At 34.7% G+C, this 23210-nt stretch overlaps 2 protein-coding genes across 2 annotated transcripts in view; one reads left to right on the plus strand and one right to left on the minus strand.

Annotated features, from left to right (window-relative positions):
• Positions 1 to 4: 4 nt before the first annotated feature.
• LOC111587562 (uncharacterized) lies at positions 5 to 9711 on the minus strand. Its single transcript, XM_023297572.3, has 5 exons — positions 9558 to 9711; positions 9314 to 9382; positions 6793 to 6903; positions 6335 to 6488; positions 5 to 3202 (listed from the first exon to the last, which is right to left on the minus strand). Exons 1-5 carry the CDS (start codon positions 9628 to 9630, stop codon positions 2947 to 2949), a joined length of 663 nt encoding a protein of 220 aa, XP_023153340.2. The 5' UTR covers positions 9631 to 9711; the 3' UTR covers positions 5 to 2946.
• Positions 4466 to 23210, plus strand: part of ccr10 (chemokine (C-C motif) receptor 10) — a 30782-nt gene continuing 12037 nt past the window's right edge. Inside the window, exons 1-2 of the mRNA XM_023297571.3 lie at positions 4466 to 4642; positions 12067 to 12164. The gene's annotated coding sequence lies outside the window, so the exon portion shown is untranslated. The remainder of the gene's footprint in view (positions 4643 to 12066; positions 12165 to 23210) is intronic.

Raw genomic sequence — 23210 nt, forward strand, 5'->3', positions numbered from 1 at the left:
GGCCTTTGGAGGCTTAATGCTGTTTTATTTTGAGAGAAAACACAGGCGCCTTGTTACAACTCTGATATTCTGAGGGCAAACATAAACATATTCCATTATTGTACCTGATAATGATACAAGCACATAGTAACTCTTAGTAACCAAGTTAAATCACAGACAGAAAGTAGCATTTTTGGAATAAACATTTCAATCCATAACTTGGTATTTATAGAGTACTATTTGAGTGGCATGAACCTTAAAAACTTGAGGTACTTGGACATCTAGTAATATTTTTTTCTTGAATAAACCTTTAAATCCATAACTGGTTAGAAAGTACTGTTTGAGTAGAATAAACCTTTAAAACTATGTGTAATGTTTGGACTGAAAAAAGCTTTAAATCTACATGTTCTTGGATATCAAGTAGTACTTTGTGTCAAATACTCCTTGAATAGACCTTCATATCCAAATTTCCAATCGAAATCATTTCTCGCAGTATCTGGTGATGCAGTTTTCCTGGATAACACTTTTAAGGGCAGCTTGCCATGTCCATTTTTAGATTCAGTCTATGGTTTGAGATCTAGAGACTATGAAGGGATGTGATTCCATTGTTATTGTACCTGATAATGATACAAGCACATAGTTTGTCCAAATGCAACTCTTAGTAACCAAGATAAATCACAAACAGAAAGCATTATTTTTGGAATTAACATTTACAACCATAACTTGGTGATTATAGAATACAATTTCAGTTGATTAACCTTTGAAACTTTCAGTTCTTGGACATATAATAGTGTTTGGTCTTGAATAAACCTTTAAATCCATAACTGGTTAGAAAGTACTGTTTGAGTGGAATAAACCTTTAAAACTACAAGTAGTTTGGACTGAAATAAGCTTTTAATCTACAAGTACTTGGACATCAAGTCGTACTTTGTGTCGAATACTCCTTGAATAAACTTTTGAAATTTTAAGAGGCATGTTATATTGCTATTAAACAGAAAGCGGCTCCACCTGGTGGCACAATCAGATACTACAGTTAATCTGCAATACCTGAAGTGTGTGTTATTTAGAAAAATGGTAGTGGGTATACTATTGGCAGATACTAAATATTAAATGACTTGAATTGGATTGGAAACAATGACAAAAACTACATTTGTACATCCCCAGTGAAGACCTTAAATGATGATTTAAGGTCTTACAATTCAATTTAGAATTCAATTTTAAGATTTATACTGAGGATGTTCTAATTTTTGGGCCCAATCCAATCCAAGTCATTTCTCCCAGTATCTGGTGATGCAGTTTTTCTGGATAATACTTTTCAGGGCTGCCTGCTACATCCATCTTTATATTCAGTCTATGGGTTGAGATCCAGAGACTATAAAGGCATATGATTCCACGGTTATTGTATCTGATAATGACAAAAGCATATATTTTGATCAGAGGGGGATGGGAATATCCCTGGTTAAAATAAGTAAACCGGCAGATTCCTCTGTTTGGTAAAAACTATGGATCTGTTAATTGCTTCCAAATTGCTTGCACACTGTAAACCCTTCTGATGAGTCTGATTACACATTTCAGGTAAGTGGCCTTCATTATATTTTCAACTGTGATCTTAGGAGATAACATTTATGTCATTTAACCAAACAGGAAAAATCTGTCAAATAAAAGTTACAAAATGATTTGACATTTTTCAGTCCTTAATATGCAATATTTTAAATTCCAAGTATTTGTTTAAAAAAAGCTAATCAAAAAGCAGCGAAAAAAGTGTAATTTTATGGGCAAACATAGCAAAACAAATGATGGAAAAGTGTAACATTAAAAACGGTGAAAATGTTGAAAATAACGTCAAATATATATAAGCTAAATATAACAATGCTGTCATTTTAGGGTCACACGCTGCAAAAAGAAGTAGTCACTATTTGTAAAAATGCATATTTTTGATACAATACAATACAATACAAAGCAAGAACTTTATTTATCCCCGAAGGGAAATTCAATTTCAATTTCAATTCAATGATGTGGACATTACTGTTGTCATTTTTTAAATTATATTTCTTGACATTAGTTTTAATAGTTTTTTTTAAAGTCAAAATGTGAAAAAATACTTTACAATATTTTATTCTGGTGATTTTACTAGATATTATATGTATTTTTGAATTTTTTAAAAAAAAAGGGAAAATCTGCAAATTAACAATTGAAATTATTTGCCATTTTCCAGAATTTTCCCTTTCAAACAAACAAAAACCGATTTTATTTAAATACATTAAAATACTGTAAATTTAAAACATTGTAAAACTAAAATACAAATTTTAAAACTACAAATTCTTGATGTGGAAGTGTTTTTTTAGACAGTTTTGCATTTTCTAAACAGCTAGCATGTAAGTTAAAACAAGATTCCTGCAGATTATTTTTGTTTTTAATTTTTTATATATTAAAAGATGTAATGCATTTTATTCTGGTGATTTTACTAGATATCTGAAATAAACAAATAAAATTGTGAAAATAAAAAACAATTAAAATTTTAACTGTTATTTCAAATAACGGAAAACAATCTGTTCTATTTAAATACAATAATAATAGTGAAACTAAAATACTACTTTTTAAACTACACATGTTGGGCTTTTAAAAAATTTTACATGTAAGTAATATTTTTTCTGAAAAATGTCCTTGTTATTAGCTTTAGATTGAGAAAACAAGGAAAAACTGTAAAACAACAGAAAATTTTAAAAAATTAAAGGTAAAAACTGTTAAATTTTTTTTAACAGTATAGACATAAATATAGTTTAAAGGAAACAAGTCCTAAACAGTGGAGCAAAAAGTTAAATATCTCATTAGAACTTATCTCATATAATTCGCAAACACTCCAACTAAATCTAAGCTCATGGCTGTAAGACATCTAGAAATGTACATTTTTTTCTGAACCACCTGTGATGATTTTCTCATAAACTTGCTCTGCGCTGAGGCTGGAGACTAAACCTGACCTTTACTCTTCCAGACGACCAGATAGACGAGGACAGGGACGAAGCCGACGGGGACAATGGTGAGGAGGACGACCAGGCCGTGAGGAGCGTCCTCCAGGAACTCCTCTCCTCCTTCACCTTTACTGCAGTTCTGGAAGTATGTGGAGTGGATGAAGAGGAAGAAGTCCTGGATGTCGGGGTTTGGGAAATAGCAGCCGACCAGATGACTCACCTCCTCCAAGCAGACTGTCATTTCATGGTACGGCCTGCAACAGATGAGGAAAAATTATGGAAGAAAATCAGAAAATCAGTCAGAAAATCCAAAACAAATAAAAAAAAACTGTAATATTTTTGCTGTGACACCCAAAAAACACTGGAAAATAACAAAAATTAACTGTCTCATAAAAAAATGTAGTAATTTTCCATCATTTAAATACATTTTCTAGCCTTAATTTTAAATGAGAACAAGAGTATTTTTAGTTTTTTAATACTTAACAACACATATTTAGATGTGTTAAAAACCACGAAAGTACCTATAATAATAATAATAATAATAATAATAATAATAATAATAATAATAATAATAATAATAATAATAATAATAATAATAATAATAATAATAATAATAATAATAATAATTAGAGATAGATGGATAGAGGCTTATACTAATTATACACTGATAAAAACACATTTGTTCCAAATTTTTGTTGTGAAAACTTCAGTAATTCTACAATACATCTCTCATTTAACAAACAAATCTCTGTAAAATTACAGAATCAATACTTCTTTTTTCTGTTAAATGTCACTAATTGTATGAAATGTTTTGTTTGAGACTGTGTTTGATCTGTTGATTTCTAATATATAATAAAAACTAGAGAAAAAATCTATAAAAAATGCAGAAAAAAAATGTAAAATTACAGATTTTTATTACAGTGTGGTGTGAAATGATTCCTCTATTAAGTTTTTAATGGCAAACAAAAAGCTTTAAATCAACAACTGCACCATTAAGTGTATGTGCATGAATTATTTGTATTGTTTATGTAATTATTTCTTATCTATCTGCATTGAAATAAAAAACATAGAATATACATTTTTTTTGGGTGGAAATGCATTAATTATTTCTCATCCTCTTAAAATTATTGTTATAAGGTCATCATTGATGATATATTTCATATTTTTATGCCACTGTTCAAACCAATTTCTTTAAAAAAATGAAGTAAACAAGTGGATAATAGTATTATTTCTCCTTTAATGTGTGAAACAGCGCCCCTCTGGGTTGTAGTGGCTGATCAATGGGAGTCATTGAATGTGGTCAGAAACGGTACTGCAGAGTCACCGTCGTGACGTTAACAGGTGAAATGTATTAAAAATTACGTCGAACAGAGGTTGAGTTAATGTGAAGCTGTAAACGGACAGAAATGTGGAAGAAGAAGCTGCGAGGAGAACGGAGAAATTCTACTGTAGCTTTGGACGAACAAAATTTTGAAAATTAGCAGAAATATTTCGATTAAACAACCGGGAGAGTTCGCGAGCTAAAGCTAGATTACCTGCGATGCTAACAAACAAGCTAACTAGCGGAGCTAGCTTCTTAGCTAGCAGCCGTGGACGTTTGGCGCTTTGTCAACAAACAAACAAGGAAGCAAACAGTGGATATAATACAACACGGACATGGACGAGTTCAAAAAGGAAAACAAGCTCCGGCCATGGTGAGTTCTGACTATTTTTAATAGTTTGCCGTGTTTGTGCTAATAAGGTGGACGATTGGTGGAAGAAGTACGCATATGCATTACTAAAAGTACTAATACCGTTTAAAATACTCTAAGGCCTGCATTTAGAGTATTATTTAAGTAAAGGTACACCAGTTTTTATCAGTATCAGAGTTAAATTACCTTCTCTGCAGTGAAGAAATAATATAATTACCAATAATAAATAACAATTTCTGTTGTTATTTACCTGGTATGTGGTTAAAATAGTAAGTCGTGAATTTTAATGTAAAGTGAAATCTTGTTTGTGAAAATAGAGATTTTGATGTGGATATTATTTACAGTTTTGTTTTACAGTTAAAATGTACCTTAAATCATTTTTTTTCTGTTATTTAACAAGATGTGTAGTTATTAGTATATACATATACTCAAATACCGGGAGTATCTGTAAAAAAAAATTCCAGATTATAATGCTGTAAAAAAATTTTTTTAATAAAAATTGTGTAATAATTACGGTCAAACATTGTAAAAGAAAATAATGCTGTTTGTAAAGCTGCAGATTTTATACCAGGACATTAGTTACAGTTTCATTTTAAAGTCAAGTTGTAAATCAATAGCATTGCAATGATTTTACTAAATATCTGCGTCATGTAACACCAGCACTGATGCTTTTCAATGCGGAGTTGTTTTTTCTTTTTTATAAATACACAGAAGCAAGAAAGAAATGCAAACAAACAAAACAACTGAACAATGCTGGGGTAGCAACAGAGCATCTACATCATCCTTCTAGGTCTACAACTAACGATGAATCGATGAATCGTCTGAGCACGATACGTCATCAAAAGTGGAAGTGAGCGCGCAATGCAACAGTCCAAGCGGAGCGCTGAACACGGACGGACATCGTGTATCGTGCATATACTATGTATGCATGATACAGCACGGGTGTCTGTCCGTATTCAGCACAGAAGACGGACGGTGATTTCTGTTGCATTGCTCATACAATTCATCGATTCACCGTTAGTTGCAGCCCTACATCCTTCAGTCCTGTTACTTGTAATTTTCCCCTCGTTCCCCTCCAACGTTGCCATTTCGAGTCCTGTATTCTGTTCATTTTGTCCATTTTTTTGTCTATTTGTGCTTCCTGTAGTCTCATTTTGTGAGTTAGTTTTTCCCGTTTTATGGATTTCCTCAATAATTTTCAACCTTTGGCCCTTTGTTGGTTCTTCTGTTGTCTCCCAGTTTCTCATTATGGATTTTGTACATGCCACTAGCAGTAGTTTGACTACATATCTGTCATTTCCCATCACACAGTCTTCAGAGAAATTACAAAGATAAAGCACACTGCAGCTCAAAGGGATCTTATAACCCATTATTTGTTGTAGCTCTTCACATTCAGTTTCCCAAAGCACAGTTATTGTCTGACATGTGAATGATCTACATCAAGTTCTGCACACTCATTCTGATGTCGGTTTAACTGTTTATTTTTCACCTTTGGTAGCGTACCAAATTTTTCTAGTGGATGTGTGATCAATCTTCCACATATTAATCCAATCATCATCTGTAATTTCCATTTTAAGTTCCTTCTCCCAATTATGTTTTATATAATTAGTTGTATGTTGCTGAAATTACTCTCATAGTGCTTTAAAGTGGAGGTCTTAAATGTTGTATTTTCAGTGTTTTAGAGTTGTTTGTTACCTGATGACGTTCTTCAGGATGCACCACTTCTCTGTGCTGATAAACTTCATTTCCTGGTGAAAAGTTTCACCACAGTAGAAGTGACTGGACTCTACCAGCAACTCCTGATGGCAGTGTTGGCCTGGAAACTTATCTTCCTGCTCCTGGAAACTCTCTGCAAAGTATTAAATACAGCTTCTGACATATGTGAACTAGCAGTGACACATAAATATAAAACAAGCACAAACTTAAATGGATAAACTACATCTGTGAAAGGTTTTCTGAGAAGTTATGAGCTCGTTGAGCAGCGAGTGTTTATTTCGGCTTCTGTGTGAAAGTGAAACTGGGTTGCTGGTAGCTGCACTGTTTTAAAGTTTCAGCTGTATAATGCACATTCTCCTAAGAACAGGAAATTTAAAGGCACAGATAAGAACCGGGGATTTCCTTTCCTCATCCAGAATAAGTAGTTTCCGACTCACCGTCATCCTCTGTGATTACGGCAGATGTGTGGTTGCTTTCCAGTTCATCTTCAATCCAAGTCTTCTCGTCTGCGTACAAACTGGATGTCACGTTGTTTGGTTTTGTTGTACCTGCAGGAAAGATTTAATTCACTTTATTTCAGCAATGCTGTGTTTGCTGAGTGCATTATCTCAAATCTAGGTCTTAAGTGACAATCACCGCTTTTTTTCATACTTAAAATGTTTCTAATATGAACACAATTCAAGAATCTTGTACAGATTTAATGGTACAACAAATTTTTTAGTTGATTTTCTTTCATTGTTGGTTAATTAAGTTGTTTTGTCTATAAAATATCAAATGGGGGAAAATGTGTTTCCCAAAACCCAAGATGACAAAAAGGTATTCAGTTTACTCTCATTGAGGAGAAAAAATAAACTAAAAATATTAACATTTAACAATCTGGACTTTTATACCATTGTATTAACTTTCTGTTTTGATTTAATGGTTAAAGAAATAGCAGTGGCAGTAATAGTAGTAGTAGTACTAGTAGTAGCCGTTTTGAGGAATGAGTAATTATCTGACAAATTTTCATTTGATTTCAAAGATAACTAAAATGTTCAGAGGTTCTTTGCCTCAGTTTTCACTGTGAGTCATTACTGTTGTTGAATAGTCATTTACAATACATCTATTGATTACTTTCTTGGTAAAACTGTGAGTTGTTCGGTAAGAAAATGGTGAAAAATACCAATCAGTATTTTCCAAAGCCCAGGATATCAAGTGTCTTTGTCTGTCCACAACCCAAATATTTTCAGTTTACTGTCATAAAAGAAGAAAGAAACCTGGAAATATTCACATTTAAGATGCTGGTATTAGGGAATTTGAACTTTCATCTGTTTATACTAAGTTTATATTGCAATCATTAGCAGCAGCAGTACTAGTAGTATTGACAAGTGAGTAATTATCTGACCTATTTTCATCTGATAACTGACATTTTTAGGGATTCTTTGTCTGATCCTCTTATATAAATGATTGTAAACAGGAATTAAACATTTTGTTCTTTTAATAAGGATAATCAAGGACTAGGAATGCTCATTTTGAACAATTTTCTAAACTGATAATTGGCGGCAACATCAATCAGTAATTGATTAACAATAATAATGAAACTGCGGACGATTATGTTGTATTATCTGACTTTTTTTTTGCAAAAAGCGACTTGACTATAGTAGTGGAACATTGTCTTAGCATCTCTCTGCTGGTCAGAATCCATTAACTGTCACAGAAGTCTTTGTCATGGTGTCCCTTGCTAGCTAAACTAACTCTGTGCTCTCTGCTCATTAACCTAGAACTGACCACCTGCTTGGGTTACTGCATTATTTAACAGTAAGAGGCAAAAATAGGTACTACAGCTACTTTATCAGTTATGTTTTTTATTAATCAATTATTGGCTCATCACTATCATACCTGTCTAGGAAAAGGTTGAGTATTTATTTGAGCTGGTGGATGACAGATATACATGCAGAGATTTATGCAGTTTAGAGGGGAGAGTATAACCCAGGTTGTTTTCTAAAGCTACAATTTACGGATGTTCCCTGAATGCCTCATCAAGGCTGCTATATCTCCACTTAATCACTGAGACAGACTCAACCAGGATTGTGACCAAAAATAAGTTTGAAAGCAGTGAAATAGGTCATTATAATCTTGGATTTACCTGAATTGAAGGAGAGGTATTTTATCTACCTATGTAGGCCTCCTAGAGACGCACAGACAGACCTGCTCAGTGTCAGGTGAGACTGACTAAAATGTTAAAACTCTCCCCCTTCATTGTAGAGATTTAAATGAGGAGTTGCAAAAAGCAATGTACATCGAGGCAAAAAAGGAAAATTTTAGAGCAAATCTCAATGAAAACAAAACTGAGTTTCAGGATAAGAGCATGAAAACGATTCTGAGCAAGGTCCCATGAGTGCCACCTGCTTCTGAAACTGTGAAAATGGGAGGCAGAAAATTAATTTATCTACTGTTTTGACAACTTAGACATTAATTAAAGTCATTTTCCCCCAAATTACCTGGCTCCAGCTTCTGCTCTGGTTCCAGATGTGGATATTTTATGGTTTATTGTGACTACTGATCCATTCGTCAGTCAACAGTAAAGTAATCGGCAACTAAATGGATTTGATTTAATTGACATTTGCTGGACTTACCAAATGTGAATATTGATTTTAACTTTGTAATTTCGAAAAGTAAAGTGAATATGTTTGGGTTTTGGATTGTTGGTCAGGAAAATTTTAAGATTATAATGGACACTTGTTGACATTTTATGGACAAACAACTAATCATCTAATGCCCAAAACAACTGGCAGATTAATCAGAAATTACAATTATTAGTTACAGCCCTGACAATGATAGATTGAATGTTTTGGAGCTGTTGGTTAGACAGAAGAAATAGTTTGAAGATGCTGAAATTTCACAGATTAAAGGATTTATCGGTTAATCGGGACAGTAACCGAAACCATTTTGTTAGTTGAAGCAATAAAATGAACTTACTGTTGTTTGTGGACACTGTGAATGTTTGGTTTCTCTCTGTAGTGTTGGCCGCTTGTAAATCCACAATACCTGCAGACACAGATTCAACAAGTGAGATTAACATCAAAAAACTAGCAAATGTTTAAAAAAAAAAAAAGAATCAGAGCTTAGTTGCTGCTTCTTTTTCCTTCATCAGTCCCACACACGGGGAAAACAATGGACACTCATGGAAACAAGCAGCAGACACCAAAAAAACAGGAAATACCATCTAAACCTGAAGCGCCACATGTGAAGTGAGATACGAGGATGAGAGCAGTGAAGGGCAGGTAGACGATCATGGTGGATGATGAGCAGCAGAAACCTCTGAGACCGACCAGAGCCGAGGTCTGAGGCCAAACGTCTGAAGGCTCAACGAGTTAAAGAAGAAGCCCTGCCCTCTTTATCTGAACTGTGAGAGTGAGGGGATGTGCATGAGTGCCTTAGTGCTGTGGTGATGATAAAATATGCTGATAAACATATAAACAGGCAGATGAGAGTGTCACGGTGAGTCAGAGACCCAGGTGCAGACAGAATACTCAGCACTCAAAAATTGCAGAAACAAGGATTTTATTCCAAGAAGCAAATAATGAACAGTACTGAATGGAGAGAGGGGAAGGTGAATGAACTAAGGGAAAAGTTGAAGTAAGACTGAAACTAGAGGGTGGAGTGGAGAAAACAAGCCAAGAGACACTGGGGATAGGACTACAGCTGTGAACAGGACGACACTAAAAAATACGATTCAGCGAGGACAAGATAATGGAGAAATACACAGGGAAAAGTAGGCTAACCAGGGCTAGGTAAATCAAGTTAGGAAAGCTGGAGGGCAGGGCTGTCATATAAGAAATATTAACTTAATGAATGCATAAACTAGATACCGCCAAAGCAGCTGTAAATTACCAAATGCCAACACGGCGAAGAACAACAAAGTATTAATATGAACACCGAAACGGTGATGACAACAGAATTTCACTTTGACATTATTCTCGACCACAGGATGCCAGTACGACGATAAAATAACAGAAGAACACTGTCAGTATTAATGCTAACACGGAATGCCAACATTGCGAAGAATAACCAGAACTATGAAGCTACGACTCTGATACAGAACGTCAAAAATGGCGAAGCAAAACAAAGTACTACGAACTTAATTCAGGCACTAAACGGTGGCAAAGAGAAAACATCTCAAGAGCTACACTAACATGGAACGCCAAAACGGTGACAGATTAACAACAGTTGACTGCATAAAAACCTAATCTGAGCTCTCTGATACAAATGAGAGGGAGGTAATAGAAAGGATTTAAAGCTTGGAGTTTAACAGATGGCTGCATCAGAGCTAACAAAGTGCCTTCATTAATTTATTTATTAGGAATCCGTTAAAGACATGGTACTGACAATTATGAAAATGCTGAAATTTGGTTTCGATAATCTACCAGGTTGATAATCAGTAGATCCCTTGTTGATAAATAGATCAAACTTACCAAGCTAGAGCTAAAGATTTGAGGATGCAATCCGTTCAGAGCATTTTTTAACTGTCTGCTGTCACACAGGTGTGTTTGGGGAGCACAGTTTGTAGCAGGAGGCTAGAAATGCGAAGTTTCTTCATAAATAGAGCAATCAATAATTGATGAATTGACAACACCAGTTGAGTACAGGGGTCCCCGACTTACGTTGGAATTCCGCTCTTACGGTGCAATGTAGCTTGATTTTCGCCGTAAGTCGAAACTCGCATACACAAGTACCGTTTTTTATAACTAATTTCACATCCTTGGAGATGACTTTCCTTTTCTTCAAAGCACTACCATCAGAAGAGTGTGACCTATGCTTGGGAGCCATAATGAAGGGCAAAAAAAACAACACAAACGAATGAAAGTGAATGTAGCACAATCCAATGTGGCGTACAACCGACGAATGTAAACAAAGCTGTCTTATTGCGCTGTGCGATGACGTAGTTGTCCGCTTTGCTTGCCAGCTAGTTCCTGCGCGAAGTTTGTTTTAACATCACAAACACTGTAAGTCGGAATGATGCAACAAGACTTTCTTAATAAATTTATGGGAGATGGCGACGTAACTACGAAATGCCGTAGGTCGAGGACATCGTAAACCGATGACCTGGTGTACAGCGGACATACATCATGTCCCAGTACTGCTACTTTAATCAACATATGACACTGGGAGGGTTAGGTCATTCTCTCAGATTATTTCAAACACATAAGCTCTGATTGGAGGTCATTAAGCAACACCAGAGTCTTGCTCATGGTGGCCCTTTGCTAGCTAAACGTCCACAATGCTCTATTTTTGTCTGCGTCACTACACCAGTTAGACATTTACCGCGAACTGTATCTAAAGCTTCAAAGCGAATCTCGGAAATACGACTAATGACTGATTTGTCAAATTTAAAAGTACCAGACGCATGTAAAACCCAGTATCCTTATTGCTAATAATGAAAGTAGTGACATTAAATACTGCTACAGCTCAGTAGATCTCATTGCTGCAAGTAAACAGTGGTGTTACACAACTCAACACTAAAACATCTTACTGTCTTACTGGTAACTTATTTTCAGCCATTTTTAAATGGCTCTAATTAGATAAGGAGCAAAAAAACTTGATTGGGACATCCCAGCAGAGAATATTTGCCATTTATTGCTTGAAAAATGTCTGAAACAGTTAATTGAATAGACATTGCTCTGTGAAAGGGAACATATTTGTTCAGTCTAACACGTTTCGTCCTTTTGAAGATGCTGCAGTCCAGGATGGTGGAGTTGGTCTACGGGACAAGAGTTTCCCTGGAGGCGCGGCTTAAGGACATCGAGGAGCCACCATAACAGCGAATTAGGTAGGAAAACATAAGACTGGTTAGCAGTCTTTTAAAAGAAAATACTAATTACATCTACGTATTTTCTTTTAACCCTTTGATGCATAACCTGGGTCAAAAGTGACCCAAATCCAATGGAAAATGGGTATCTCCTGATGTGGTCTATGCATCGAAGGGTTCAAAGTTTGATGTAATCTACATGATTCCTAACTACAGATTTTGGTTGTCCATGGTATAAAAACATCAGATCGCCTGCACATACACTACTTTTCAAAAGTTTGGGGTCACTTAGAAATGTCCTTATTTTTGAAAGAAAATCTTTTTTTTCCAGTGAAGATAGCATTAAATGAATGATAAATACAGTCTAGACATTGTTCATGTGGTAAAAGGATATTGTATTTGGAAACGGCTGATTTTTAATGGAATATCTACATAGGGGTACAGAGGAACATTTCCAGCAACCATCAGTCCTGTGTTCTAATGCTACATTGTGTTAGCTAATGGTGTTGAAAGGCTCATTGATGATTAGAAAACTTGTGCATTTATGCTAGCACATGAATGAAAGTGTGAGTTTTCATGGAAAACATGAAATTGTGTGGGTGACCCCAAACTTTTCAATCGTAGTGTATGTCTGAATTTCTCAAAATATCAGAATCCTGTCCTTTTTCCTGGCTTGACTACAAAATAATACATGTTGTGATGCTAGACATCCCCATAAACAGCATGTTAAACAGCATTTTTCTGCATTGTTTTAGTTCTTGGAATGATGAGATCATTAATTTCTGAGCTTCATAGATCATATTCATCTCTGTAATAGAGCTCCATTGTCATCCACAAATATAAAAAGCACATCGCCTTCAAGTTGCAAGTTAATCGACAACTATTGTGGTTTCAGGCGTTGTTTTAGGCAAAAAAATAATCAAATATTTGCTGGTTGTTGTTTCGCAAATACGAGGATTTGCTGGTTTTCTTTGTCACCCATGACAGTAAACGGACCTAATGATTTTAACATATTTAGTGTTTAGAGTTAGTAATGTCTGAATTTCTTGATCTATTGACCTCAGTGTTTGTAAAATTTTGCCGATTTGATGTATTACATCGAGCCAATGCTGATATTGCAACGATTTTATTTGAGTTTATTAAAAAAAGATTAAATACATGCAGTTTTTAGATTCTTAAATACGAGGATTTGTTGCTTTTCTTTGTCACACATTATAGTAAACTGAATATATTCAAGGGTAATAATAATTTGACGTTATAGAGAAAGATTAATCAAGCACGTAATGTCTAGTTGCCACTCTAAGAGGAACATTAGTTCATAAAATCCTTCCTTCAACATATTAACTTTGGACTAATGCTGATTATGCAAAGGTTTTATTTTTCAATTTAAGATAAAATTTCAAATGTATGCTGTTTATAGCTTTACAAACGTGAGGTTTTCCGAGTTAATAACTTTCTGATGTAATATAGACAAACAGTAATGTAGGAAAATAATGGCTAATTGCTATGCAAAGAATAATTTCAGAATTTTTAGTCTATTTAAAACATTTATTTGGCTTTTGATGGTTGATTTCATGACATGAATTCCGACCATTTGATGTATTAACTTTGAGCCAATGCTGATGCATATCTTTTGGAATTTATACAAAAACACGAACTTAATGTTGATTATAGTTTGTTAAATATGAGAATTTAATGCATTTCTTTGTCACATGAGATAATAAACTGAATATGTTTGGGTTTTGGGCTGTTGATGACACAAAACAAGAAATCTGAGGATACACTTTTTCCCATTTTTAAACCAGAAAAGAAATAATTGAATGTAAAAACAATCACAGTTATAATAGCTGTTTACTTTGTTTTGACTTCTACATTTCTGTTGCCTCAAATACGAACTAGAAAGCCAAATTTTTATTGATCCACTACTGAAAATAGTCCCAACAAATGCACTATTTGCCCCTGTTTGCTCAACATTTGTTTAATACTACAGTGTCTGACTGTTTTGGGAAATTACTGAGCCTTTTTAAAGATTAAACTTTACATTTGTGACATATTTTACCACTGTGGGAAATCAGAAAGTTGCGAGAGATGACTCCATAACACGGTCTTAATTTCAGCCCTCTACTGTGGTTTGCTGACAGTAAGCAGAAGCTTCATGTTTATCACTGTACGCCGTGAATAAGGGGAAGTACTGGTATGTCCTCACTCCTCGACTGACATAAACACATGATGATATGAAATGCTGCAGCGCTACATTTCCTGATTCTGGTGGGACTGTACCGATGTTGGTGGTAAAGCCGGCGAACGGGGGCAGCACGCCCAGTTTCCTGTTCGAACTCAGATAGCCGGCAAAAACGCTCTTAAGGGATTTCCTTCTTCGTTTAGCGGCAGTGAAATCTGCTGTCTGGACGGAGAATCAGGAAGCTTGTGCAGCCTGAAAGATAGACATAAAGACATAAACAGAGCGTCTTCTGGCTCGGACAGATCTGAATTGTTTGCAGCAAAATGCAAAAAAACGTTTAGTGTAGTTTCAGCAAAATTTCAGGTGATTTTCTGCACATTTTAGCACCTTAAAGTAAGTTTACATCTTTAAACGTGAGTGTATTTGCCCCAGACAGCCACTACATGCACCAAGCAGTATAAAAACAACAACGTCCTGTGTTTTGTGGTTGTAATTGTACAGGATATCAGAGCTTTTTGTAATGGCGTCTGTCTTCACCTCAGCTGGCGGAGACAGGAAGCCAAGCTCTTGCATTCAGGCGTGTTGAAAGACGTCTGAGTGGGTTTGAATGTGCGAGAGTATCCTGGTTAGGACCGGGTATTTGAGGCATTACATTTTTGTGAAACTTGGTTTTAGCTGGAGAATGAAAGTGGAGTCAAATATATGTCAAATGTCTCACATGTGCCACACATAAAAAGAAGCTGAGTCCCTTAATGTACAAAAAAATGCAAAATATATGTAAAGAATACAAAATATAAATAGTACAAGTGTGTAAAATTGTACCTACAGCAGCATGTTGGGAGATTTTTCAGGTTTCTAAATGTTGCACACTATAAAAAATGTTCTGTAAAATAACCTGAGAAAGTCAGCCAGCAATTATGCCATAAAAATTTCATTAAACATTTCAAGACTGCAAAACCAGTTACAATAAAGGCAAATACCTGAAAAAAATTATGATTTCAACTGATTTAAATACTGTAAACTAGAAAATTACACTTAAAAACCTTTGCTTATTACAGTGCAGATAATGGACAGAGAGAACGCTGAAATTTAAGTTTATTTATTAATGGAATCATATGTACTTTACATAATTTGTATTATTGATTAATCAACTAGTGATTGATAAGAAAATTGTTCCAAATGTGCATCGCTAATGAAAGTAGTAAAATGGAAGTGGGTCCACTGAAGCGCATAGGTGTGTGTGTGTGTGTGTGTGTGTGTGTGTGTGTGTGTGTGTGTGTGTGTGTGTGTGTGTATATATATATATATTAAAAAAATAAACTAATTAATTACAGGCTTTGTAATTAATTAATCGCATTGTCAAATAGCAATATTTGACACAATAAGTAATTATTTTCAAATCAAATAAATTTTAGTTGACAGTTGAATCAATGACTTCACATATACATTTTTCGAATTTAAAATTTACAAAATTAATACAATTTTAAAAATGGGACATATCAAAAAAAAAGTGATTTTGATGATTTAAAGCCTGGATTTAGTTTGTTTTTTCCACTGTATGGCTATAACAAAAGCATAAGGAGTTCAAGGACCTTCAACAAGTTAAAAATCCACAGATTAATTCCGTTTTCATAGTTTCTGTCTCTGACAGATGGTGTCATTTTGATGGTTCTTTTTTTTTAGGAATATAATTTTTTATGTATAAACAAAAATATTTTTCATAAACTAAAAGTTTAGAATTAAGTTTTTAAAAGACAGACATTTTTGTGGTTTAACTTGTTACTCTTCCGAGGCTCCACCTCTTTGGCAGTGTAATACGTTAAACCACAAAAATGTTTGTTTCCTTTCTATTTATCTGCATTTTTCATCTGTCTACTACATTCACAGATTACTGCAAACTCAAAATGCAATTTTAATGATTATATTCAACATTTTACGACTTTTTGTAAACTAAAACACTTTCAGTGTCTATAGTGGTGTATTATGGAATAGCTACACCGTTAACAGGACTGTCATAGCTAACGTTAGCTCTGGAGCTAACAGCAACATATTTTGCATTAAGTTGATACCGTGAAGTGATGTGGTCATTAGAAAACTCTTTGTTGCACAATTTGCACACAACCAGGCTTTTATCCAAGCTGCCATTAGGAAGCTTTTTAAAAGAAAACTTTCCTCCCAACAAGCACAACGTTTTCTCATCTTCCTTCACTGTTCACCAAACCTCCTTGGGCGCTGACATTACTCCTGTGTATCTTCTTCACTGTAGACCATAGACCGTATGCTGCAGACAGACTTTAGGTTCATTACCGCCACCTACTGGGCTGGAGTGTTCATCAGCGATACCGGTGTGCCACAAATTCTTATTTTGCAAGTTCCCTTCACACAACTGATATAACAAATAAAATGAAATAAAATAGAATGCAATAAAAATAAGAAAGTAAAATAACACCTTGTTCTATACTGTCATATGTAAACAATTCAGTACTGTCGTATGTGAACAGGCGTCGATATGAGCAAATGTTGATATTGACATTGCAGGTTAGTCAGTGATTTAGTAGCCTGATGGCCTGTGGATTGAAATTGATGGCAGAAGTTTTATATAAATATCAGTGTTTCCTCTAGGATTTTTTTTAGCAGCGGCGGCAGGCTCTCCGGGGAACTGTGACGCATAAACAAATGACACTTGACTGCAGATTTTACTTGTGCAACCTATTTATTGAATGGCCAGTGGAAATGGCTTTTTAAAGGCTGAATGTAAAAAAAAAAAAAAAAAAAAAATTGAACACGCTCATCTGAAAATACAGTCAGCAGTTACATCACGGAGTGTAGATATTAGCGTAATGCTATCAATAGTTTACTCTCGTTAGCGACACTGAGTTGGCACCGGGCCCAAATAACTGAAGCTACTGATGTGTTATGTAACGTTAGGTGGTCATCAATGTTTTGTGAATGTCTGTTTAACTTGTAAAATCTTTTATGAGTTTTCTTAAGCTAATAACTTCTCTCCGGTAAGTTGCTGCCCTATTTTCCAAGACGACGCTCCTCTGACTGTCTGATCTGTTGCATCGTTGCTTGACGTGACGTCACTTTCAAGGCCGCACTCTCACAACATCGTCGTATTAACCCGACGTATCAAGGAGTAGATACTGATCAAGATAGTTATCTGTAGTTTACCTTGGTACTCGCAAGTACCCAACAGTGTAGAACTCTGCTGTGAAGGTGGAGACATGCGATGGTGGTATATTTGCGACAATAACAAAAAAAAAACAGAAAGAAATTTGAAGGGGTGGCAGCTAGGATTTAGGAGTGGCGACCCGCCGCTGCTGAATGAATGTAGAGGAAACTCTTATATAATGTTATTATTATTGTGTATTTTGTATTTGATGAGAGTGCACCACTTTGCAAACAGTGGAAAAACGACAGACATTTTTTTGTTCAAAGTTTTTCTTTATTATGGATGTAATAATAATAATAATAACTTTACGTGTATGGGACCTTGAGAAAATAGTTTCATATAATACAAATGCCAAATTAGAAAACCAATTCAACAAAAAAAAGAAGAAAAACAAGATAAAATAGTACATTTAATTGAAGACAGCAGCTGCTGCACCAGAGCGCCTTGCAGTAAAATGACTCATGACTGGCCTTAAGAAAGTAATTATAATATTATATCATGCTATTACGTGTCTTCAGATGGGTTTCCAGTAATTCATATTTCTTTGTGGATTCACAACTTTAAAAACACATTTCTCCCACTGCACCTGTTAGAGAAAGTCTGCAGGGAAGATAAACAGACTCAAAACAGAAACGAAGAAGTGTAACCTGCCCACACATAGTTAACCACTAATCCACTGAGAGGGAAACATGTCTTCAATGGACTGTATGCGTCTGAAACAGTCATCAGAAAGATAAGTGGTGGTGTTTACACAACAGGTGTCACCGCAGTACTCTGTATATGTGTTAAAGCTCAAGTATTAGTGCTGTTTGTTGAGCCTCAGTGCAGAGCTAGAATGTTTTATTTGTTCGCTACTGAAAGATGATGTTAAACACCATAAATAGTTTGTTCGTGTTTACACCGGATGTGTTTGACATTTTACCATAAGATAAAAGGGTTAAATTTCTTAAAGTAAAAAATTCAGTACTGAAATCTACAGTATCTTCAGCTTCAGTGTTAAAATGTTCAAACCCAACCTGTCACTTCCTCACTTTAACAACTAAAACCACAGAAATATAAATAGAGGAACTTCTTTTCTGAGCTGTATTTTAATATCTCGTGATAAATTTTCTCACCGCATCTGACTGAAGATCCGCTCCCCTCCCCTCTTCACACCTTCTGCTTGTCTCATTTCAGAATCACACATTCAGGCTGTAGGACGATTAAAGCTGCTGCACGGCTGCTTTCTAATGAAAAAAAATCCTCGACCGGATTCTTGTTGCAGCGCTTGATGCTCGTTGTCTAGCCTAAAAAAACAAACAAAACAAAGTGAAAAAGTAAAAAAAAATAGATTTTTCTTTATGAAGCAATGACAATTAAATGAGTATATGAACATAAATCACATGAACAAGAATCAAAAGAGCAGAGATTAGGTAAAATTACAGCATTGTTCGTAGTATCAGTGACCTAATTCACAGATCAAACCTGGAAACAGAAAGAAAAGTCCCTGAAAGCAAAAACAAAAGCCCACTTGTTTCACTTGTTACTCGCTGAGGAAAAAAAACCTTCATAATCTCATTAAACACAAGATTTATTTTCACGAAATGGAAATAGTTTTTTTTAAAACTTAAAATAAGTGAGTGACATGACTTTAAGGTTTACAGTAACAGCACCTGGAAAGTAGCCTCCAGTACTTTAAATAGTTATATTTAGATTGGCAGTTTCATTTTAAAACTGATAAATATAAAATATACACGAATTTGTTTCATAATAAAGAAAAATAACTGAGAAATGAAAGAAATTAAGCCATTAAAACAGCAAATGAATATACTATAATGTTTATACACTGTTATTAAGTGCAGCTGTACAAGTTTCTATACAATTTCATAAATATAATTTACATTTAAATATTGCTGAATTTGTCAGAAATGTGCAAGGTTTTTATTGTTTACATCTGTATTATCCTTAGAGATATTTCTTATTTTTGTCCCTGTTTGCAAACCTGAGCGAGGCAGAATATTCTAAATCCAGACTAGCAACAGGGCTGAACAAATACCAGATTTAACATTAAAATCAGGACTTAAAACAATGCAGTTAGCAAATCACAAAGGCTGCAGTGTTGGATATATGTTATGCTGCACGTCGGAGCTGTTTAAACTGTTTGTCAGTGATTTTACAGACTCAGTTCTAACATTGTAATGCTTCTCCACATTTTAAATCTATTACAGAGTGAATATTGAACTGAAGCTTAGCTTTAATTTAACTATACTGCAAATCTAACTACAATATCTGTCAGAAAAATCCCAATTAGACATTTCAAAGTGCCCCAAATCACCACTAACTGTGACCTCAATTCTGAAAATGGATATCTATTGCCGCTATGTGTCAACAAATCTGAGCAATATAAAAGCAAACTTTCTGCAAAAACGGTTTGTACAGATGTTACTGTTTAAGTCATCACTGTGTGTACACTGGTCAATTATTTAATGCACAAAGCAGCATGTGCAAAATATGCAATAAATAAAATACAAGAAAGTGAAAACAGCAATAAAGGAAGGAAAAATGTAGAGAAAGATACAAGAAAAACTGAATAAACTGAGCACATATTAATCAGTTGTAAATTTCATAAATCGTAGCAAATATAATTAAAAAACTATTTGATGTCCTGATGAGAAAAGTCAGATTATAAATGTGTAAATGTAATTAGACTCTGTATCATAATTGAAATAACTTCTACCTGTGTGTAAATTAAAAACATAAAAGTTTTATTTTGTTATGCACCTTTCAGTTGGAGCTGAATGATTAATCGGGTGAACTGTTTTGATAATCAGTTAATCGCGTTCAAGCAAAAATGGCAAAAATTAGCTACTCATTTGTAAAGACTATCACGAATGTGACCGTACAGTGAATAGAATATGATTTAACATCAATAACTGGACAAAACAACACATTTAGCAACGTTAATTGAGGCGGTATTAGTTGATCAGAACAAATAAAAATAAAAGGTGCAGCTGCATCACTCACATAATTCAAGTTATGAATCCGAATCAAACAAGAAAAATTCTATTTAAAAAGCTGAACGTAAAACTGAAATACTAAAACAAAATAAAATTAAGGTGACACGTATATATTTGTTTTTTTAAAGAAATTCCTTTACACATTATATTTAAAAGATGCTAATATATTGTTCGGACAATTTGAACTTCATTAAACTTTACAGACTTTTATTTTTATTTTAGAAAAATCTTTGAGGCATTAAAAAGTTAATTTTTTTTTAATCTTCTAAAAGTCGGGACAATGATGAACACATACTTTGGTAGCTAAAGTTGCATTTGTACTCAGTAACTAATGGCATTTTAATGGTTAATTAACCTTTTAAATACTTCATAAACTACCCTTAAACAGCAATTTTTTCACTCAGTATCACAACTACATTGAACATTTTAATTTTTAATTTTTACTGGTAGGTTTTTATGATTCGGATGTAATGAATTATGTTGTAGTTGCAGTTGTTCCTCAAGAAAATGGAAGAAATTGTACATAAATTCAGTTTTTACACATAAATGTCTGTAAACAGTATAAAAGTGCGTAAACATTCATGTATTGTTTTTTTGTATTTATTTTGTATTATTTCTTTTATTAATTATTTACTGACCTTTAAAAACACATTATTGACCACCTCTAGGCTCTTTATCAACACAGACGTCTTTTAAGATTAAGTCAAAAGATGTTTAAAAGTTTTTTTAAAATTATTTCAGGTTCATGGGCTTTCAAGTGGTTAATTTAAAAGCTAAATAGGTCAATGTGAAATAATTAAAAAAGCAGGATGTGGGGCCTGACTATTGTTCACAGGTTGAACAGTAGGTCGCCACTTTCACACCAGTTTGTGATAACCACACATACAAACAAGCAATGAGGGAAGAAGTTAAGCAAACCACAGTGGATCAGGATTGTCAACATGCTCACCCAGCTGTCGACGTGGCAACGGTTCCCACCAACAACACCAACGACAGCAACCTGCAGTCGCGTTTCTCACCAAAACCTATGGTCTGAGCTTGTTGTTGTTTATCGTCTCCACTGCGATTAGAGGAAAAGTTTACCGTTTACACACTAATAATGCACAGATTGATTTACTTTAACCCACATTTATCAACCAAATTTCTTCGATGGTTCATTTTACAAAAATGTAAAGACCTGGAATGTCCATGTGTTAGCAATACTGGGAAAAATGGGGACTTCACATGGTGTAGGGAGGCTATTTGCCTGTGCTATTTACATTTTATTTTTATTTATTGCAACCTCTACAGACTATCATATATCAAAAACCAGGAAAAAGATGAATTTCTTTTTTTATTTTCCAAAAAATGCAAAAATCCACAAAAATCAATAGTGGAAACAATGGTGACTCTGCATATTATAGATATCAAACTATTTATCTACTCTGCTCATCAGCTGTAGAAAGATGTTTCACCATGCTGAATGTATCTTCCAACAACTTCCTCCTCTGTTCACTATTTTTGAGATATGCTGAGTGTATTTCATTGATGAAGCATGTTTTATTTTCCTCTTAATTTCTAATTTGTTTCTATTAGGAGTTTGTGTCATATGACTGTTGGTCACAGCTGTGTTAGTCTTGGCTTCTCAGTTTCGCTGAGGAATGGAATCAGATTTCATCAAAATCACTTTTTTATTGAACATGACTACTTTTAAGATTTGACAAAAATAAACCGTCTGCACCAGACTGTGTAAAAAACATCCATCCATCCATTATCTATACACCGCTTAATCCTCACTAGGGTCGCGGGGGGGGCTGGAGCCTATCCCAGCTGACTCAGGTGAAGGCAGGGGACACCCTAGACAGGTCACCAGTCTGTCGCAGGGCTACATACAAAGACAAACAAGCACTCTCACATTCACACCTACGGGCAATTTAGAGTAATCAATTAACCTCAGCATATTTTTGGACTGTGGGAGGAAGCCGGAGTACCCGGAGAGAACCCACGCATGCACAGGGAGAACATGCAAACTCCATGCAGAAAGATCCCGGGAAAGCCGGGACGCGAACCAGGGACCTTCTCGCTGCAAGGCGAAAGTGCTAACCACTACGCCACTGTGCAGCCCCGTGTAAAAAACAAACCAAAAAAAAAAAAAAAATCTAAGTTCCTCAGAACAACTGAGACGACAAGAATGACTCAGCTGTAATCAACAGTCTTGTGACAAATATTCAGAGTTCTCAGGTGAACTGTAGGCAGTGTTTTCACAGAGCAGAGAGGAGAGGACAAGAGTAAAGAATATTTAAGCAAGTTAAGCAATAAAAAAAAATGCAGCATAGTCTAATGCAGCAATGGCTTAAACTTGTCTGAATATGTGAAAAAATAATGTCCAAAATTACTCTAAATTCATCCAAAATGATCATGAATGGAAAGTCAAAGCTACTGGATAAATAAATAAATAAATAAATAAATAAATATAAATAAATAAAATAAATGCAGCATGGCTCAGAAACAATGAACAGAGGAGCAAGTTGTTGGAAGCATAGTGAGGTTGATGAAATGATCTAAAGTGGCTTAAAAATTGGTCCAAAATGGCTCAAATTTCTCCAAAATAATTGAAGAATGTGTCCAAAATGACTTAAAGTTGTAGAAATATTTGAAAGAAATATCCAGAATGACTCCAGATTCATTGAGAATGACTGAAACCTGGAAGCTTGTTTTAAACGATTGTTCAAAAT

Source organism: Amphiprion ocellaris, chromosome 18 (genome assembly GCF_022539595.1).
Source record: "Amphiprion ocellaris isolate individual 3 ecotype Okinawa chromosome 18, ASM2253959v1, whole genome shotgun sequence".
Lineage (NCBI taxonomy): Eukaryota > Metazoa > Chordata > Actinopteri > Pomacentridae > Amphiprion > Amphiprion ocellaris.

What these genes read in the sequence shown, in the direction of transcription:
- LOC111587562 (XM_023297572.3), bottom strand. Translation starts at nt 9,630, where the DNA reads ATGATCGTCTACCTGCCCTTCACTGCTCTCATCCTCGTATCTCACTTC. An exon ending in CGTAATCACAGAGGATGACG is followed by an intron (nt 6,489 to 6,792) that starts GTGAGTCGGAAA and finishes AATACTTTGCAG; the next exon opens with AGAGTTTCCAGGAGCAGGAA. An exon ending in ATCCTGAAGAACGTCATCAG is followed by an intron (nt 3,203 to 6,334) that starts GTAACAAACAAC and finishes CATCTGTTGCAG; the next exon opens with GCCGTACCATGAAATGACAG.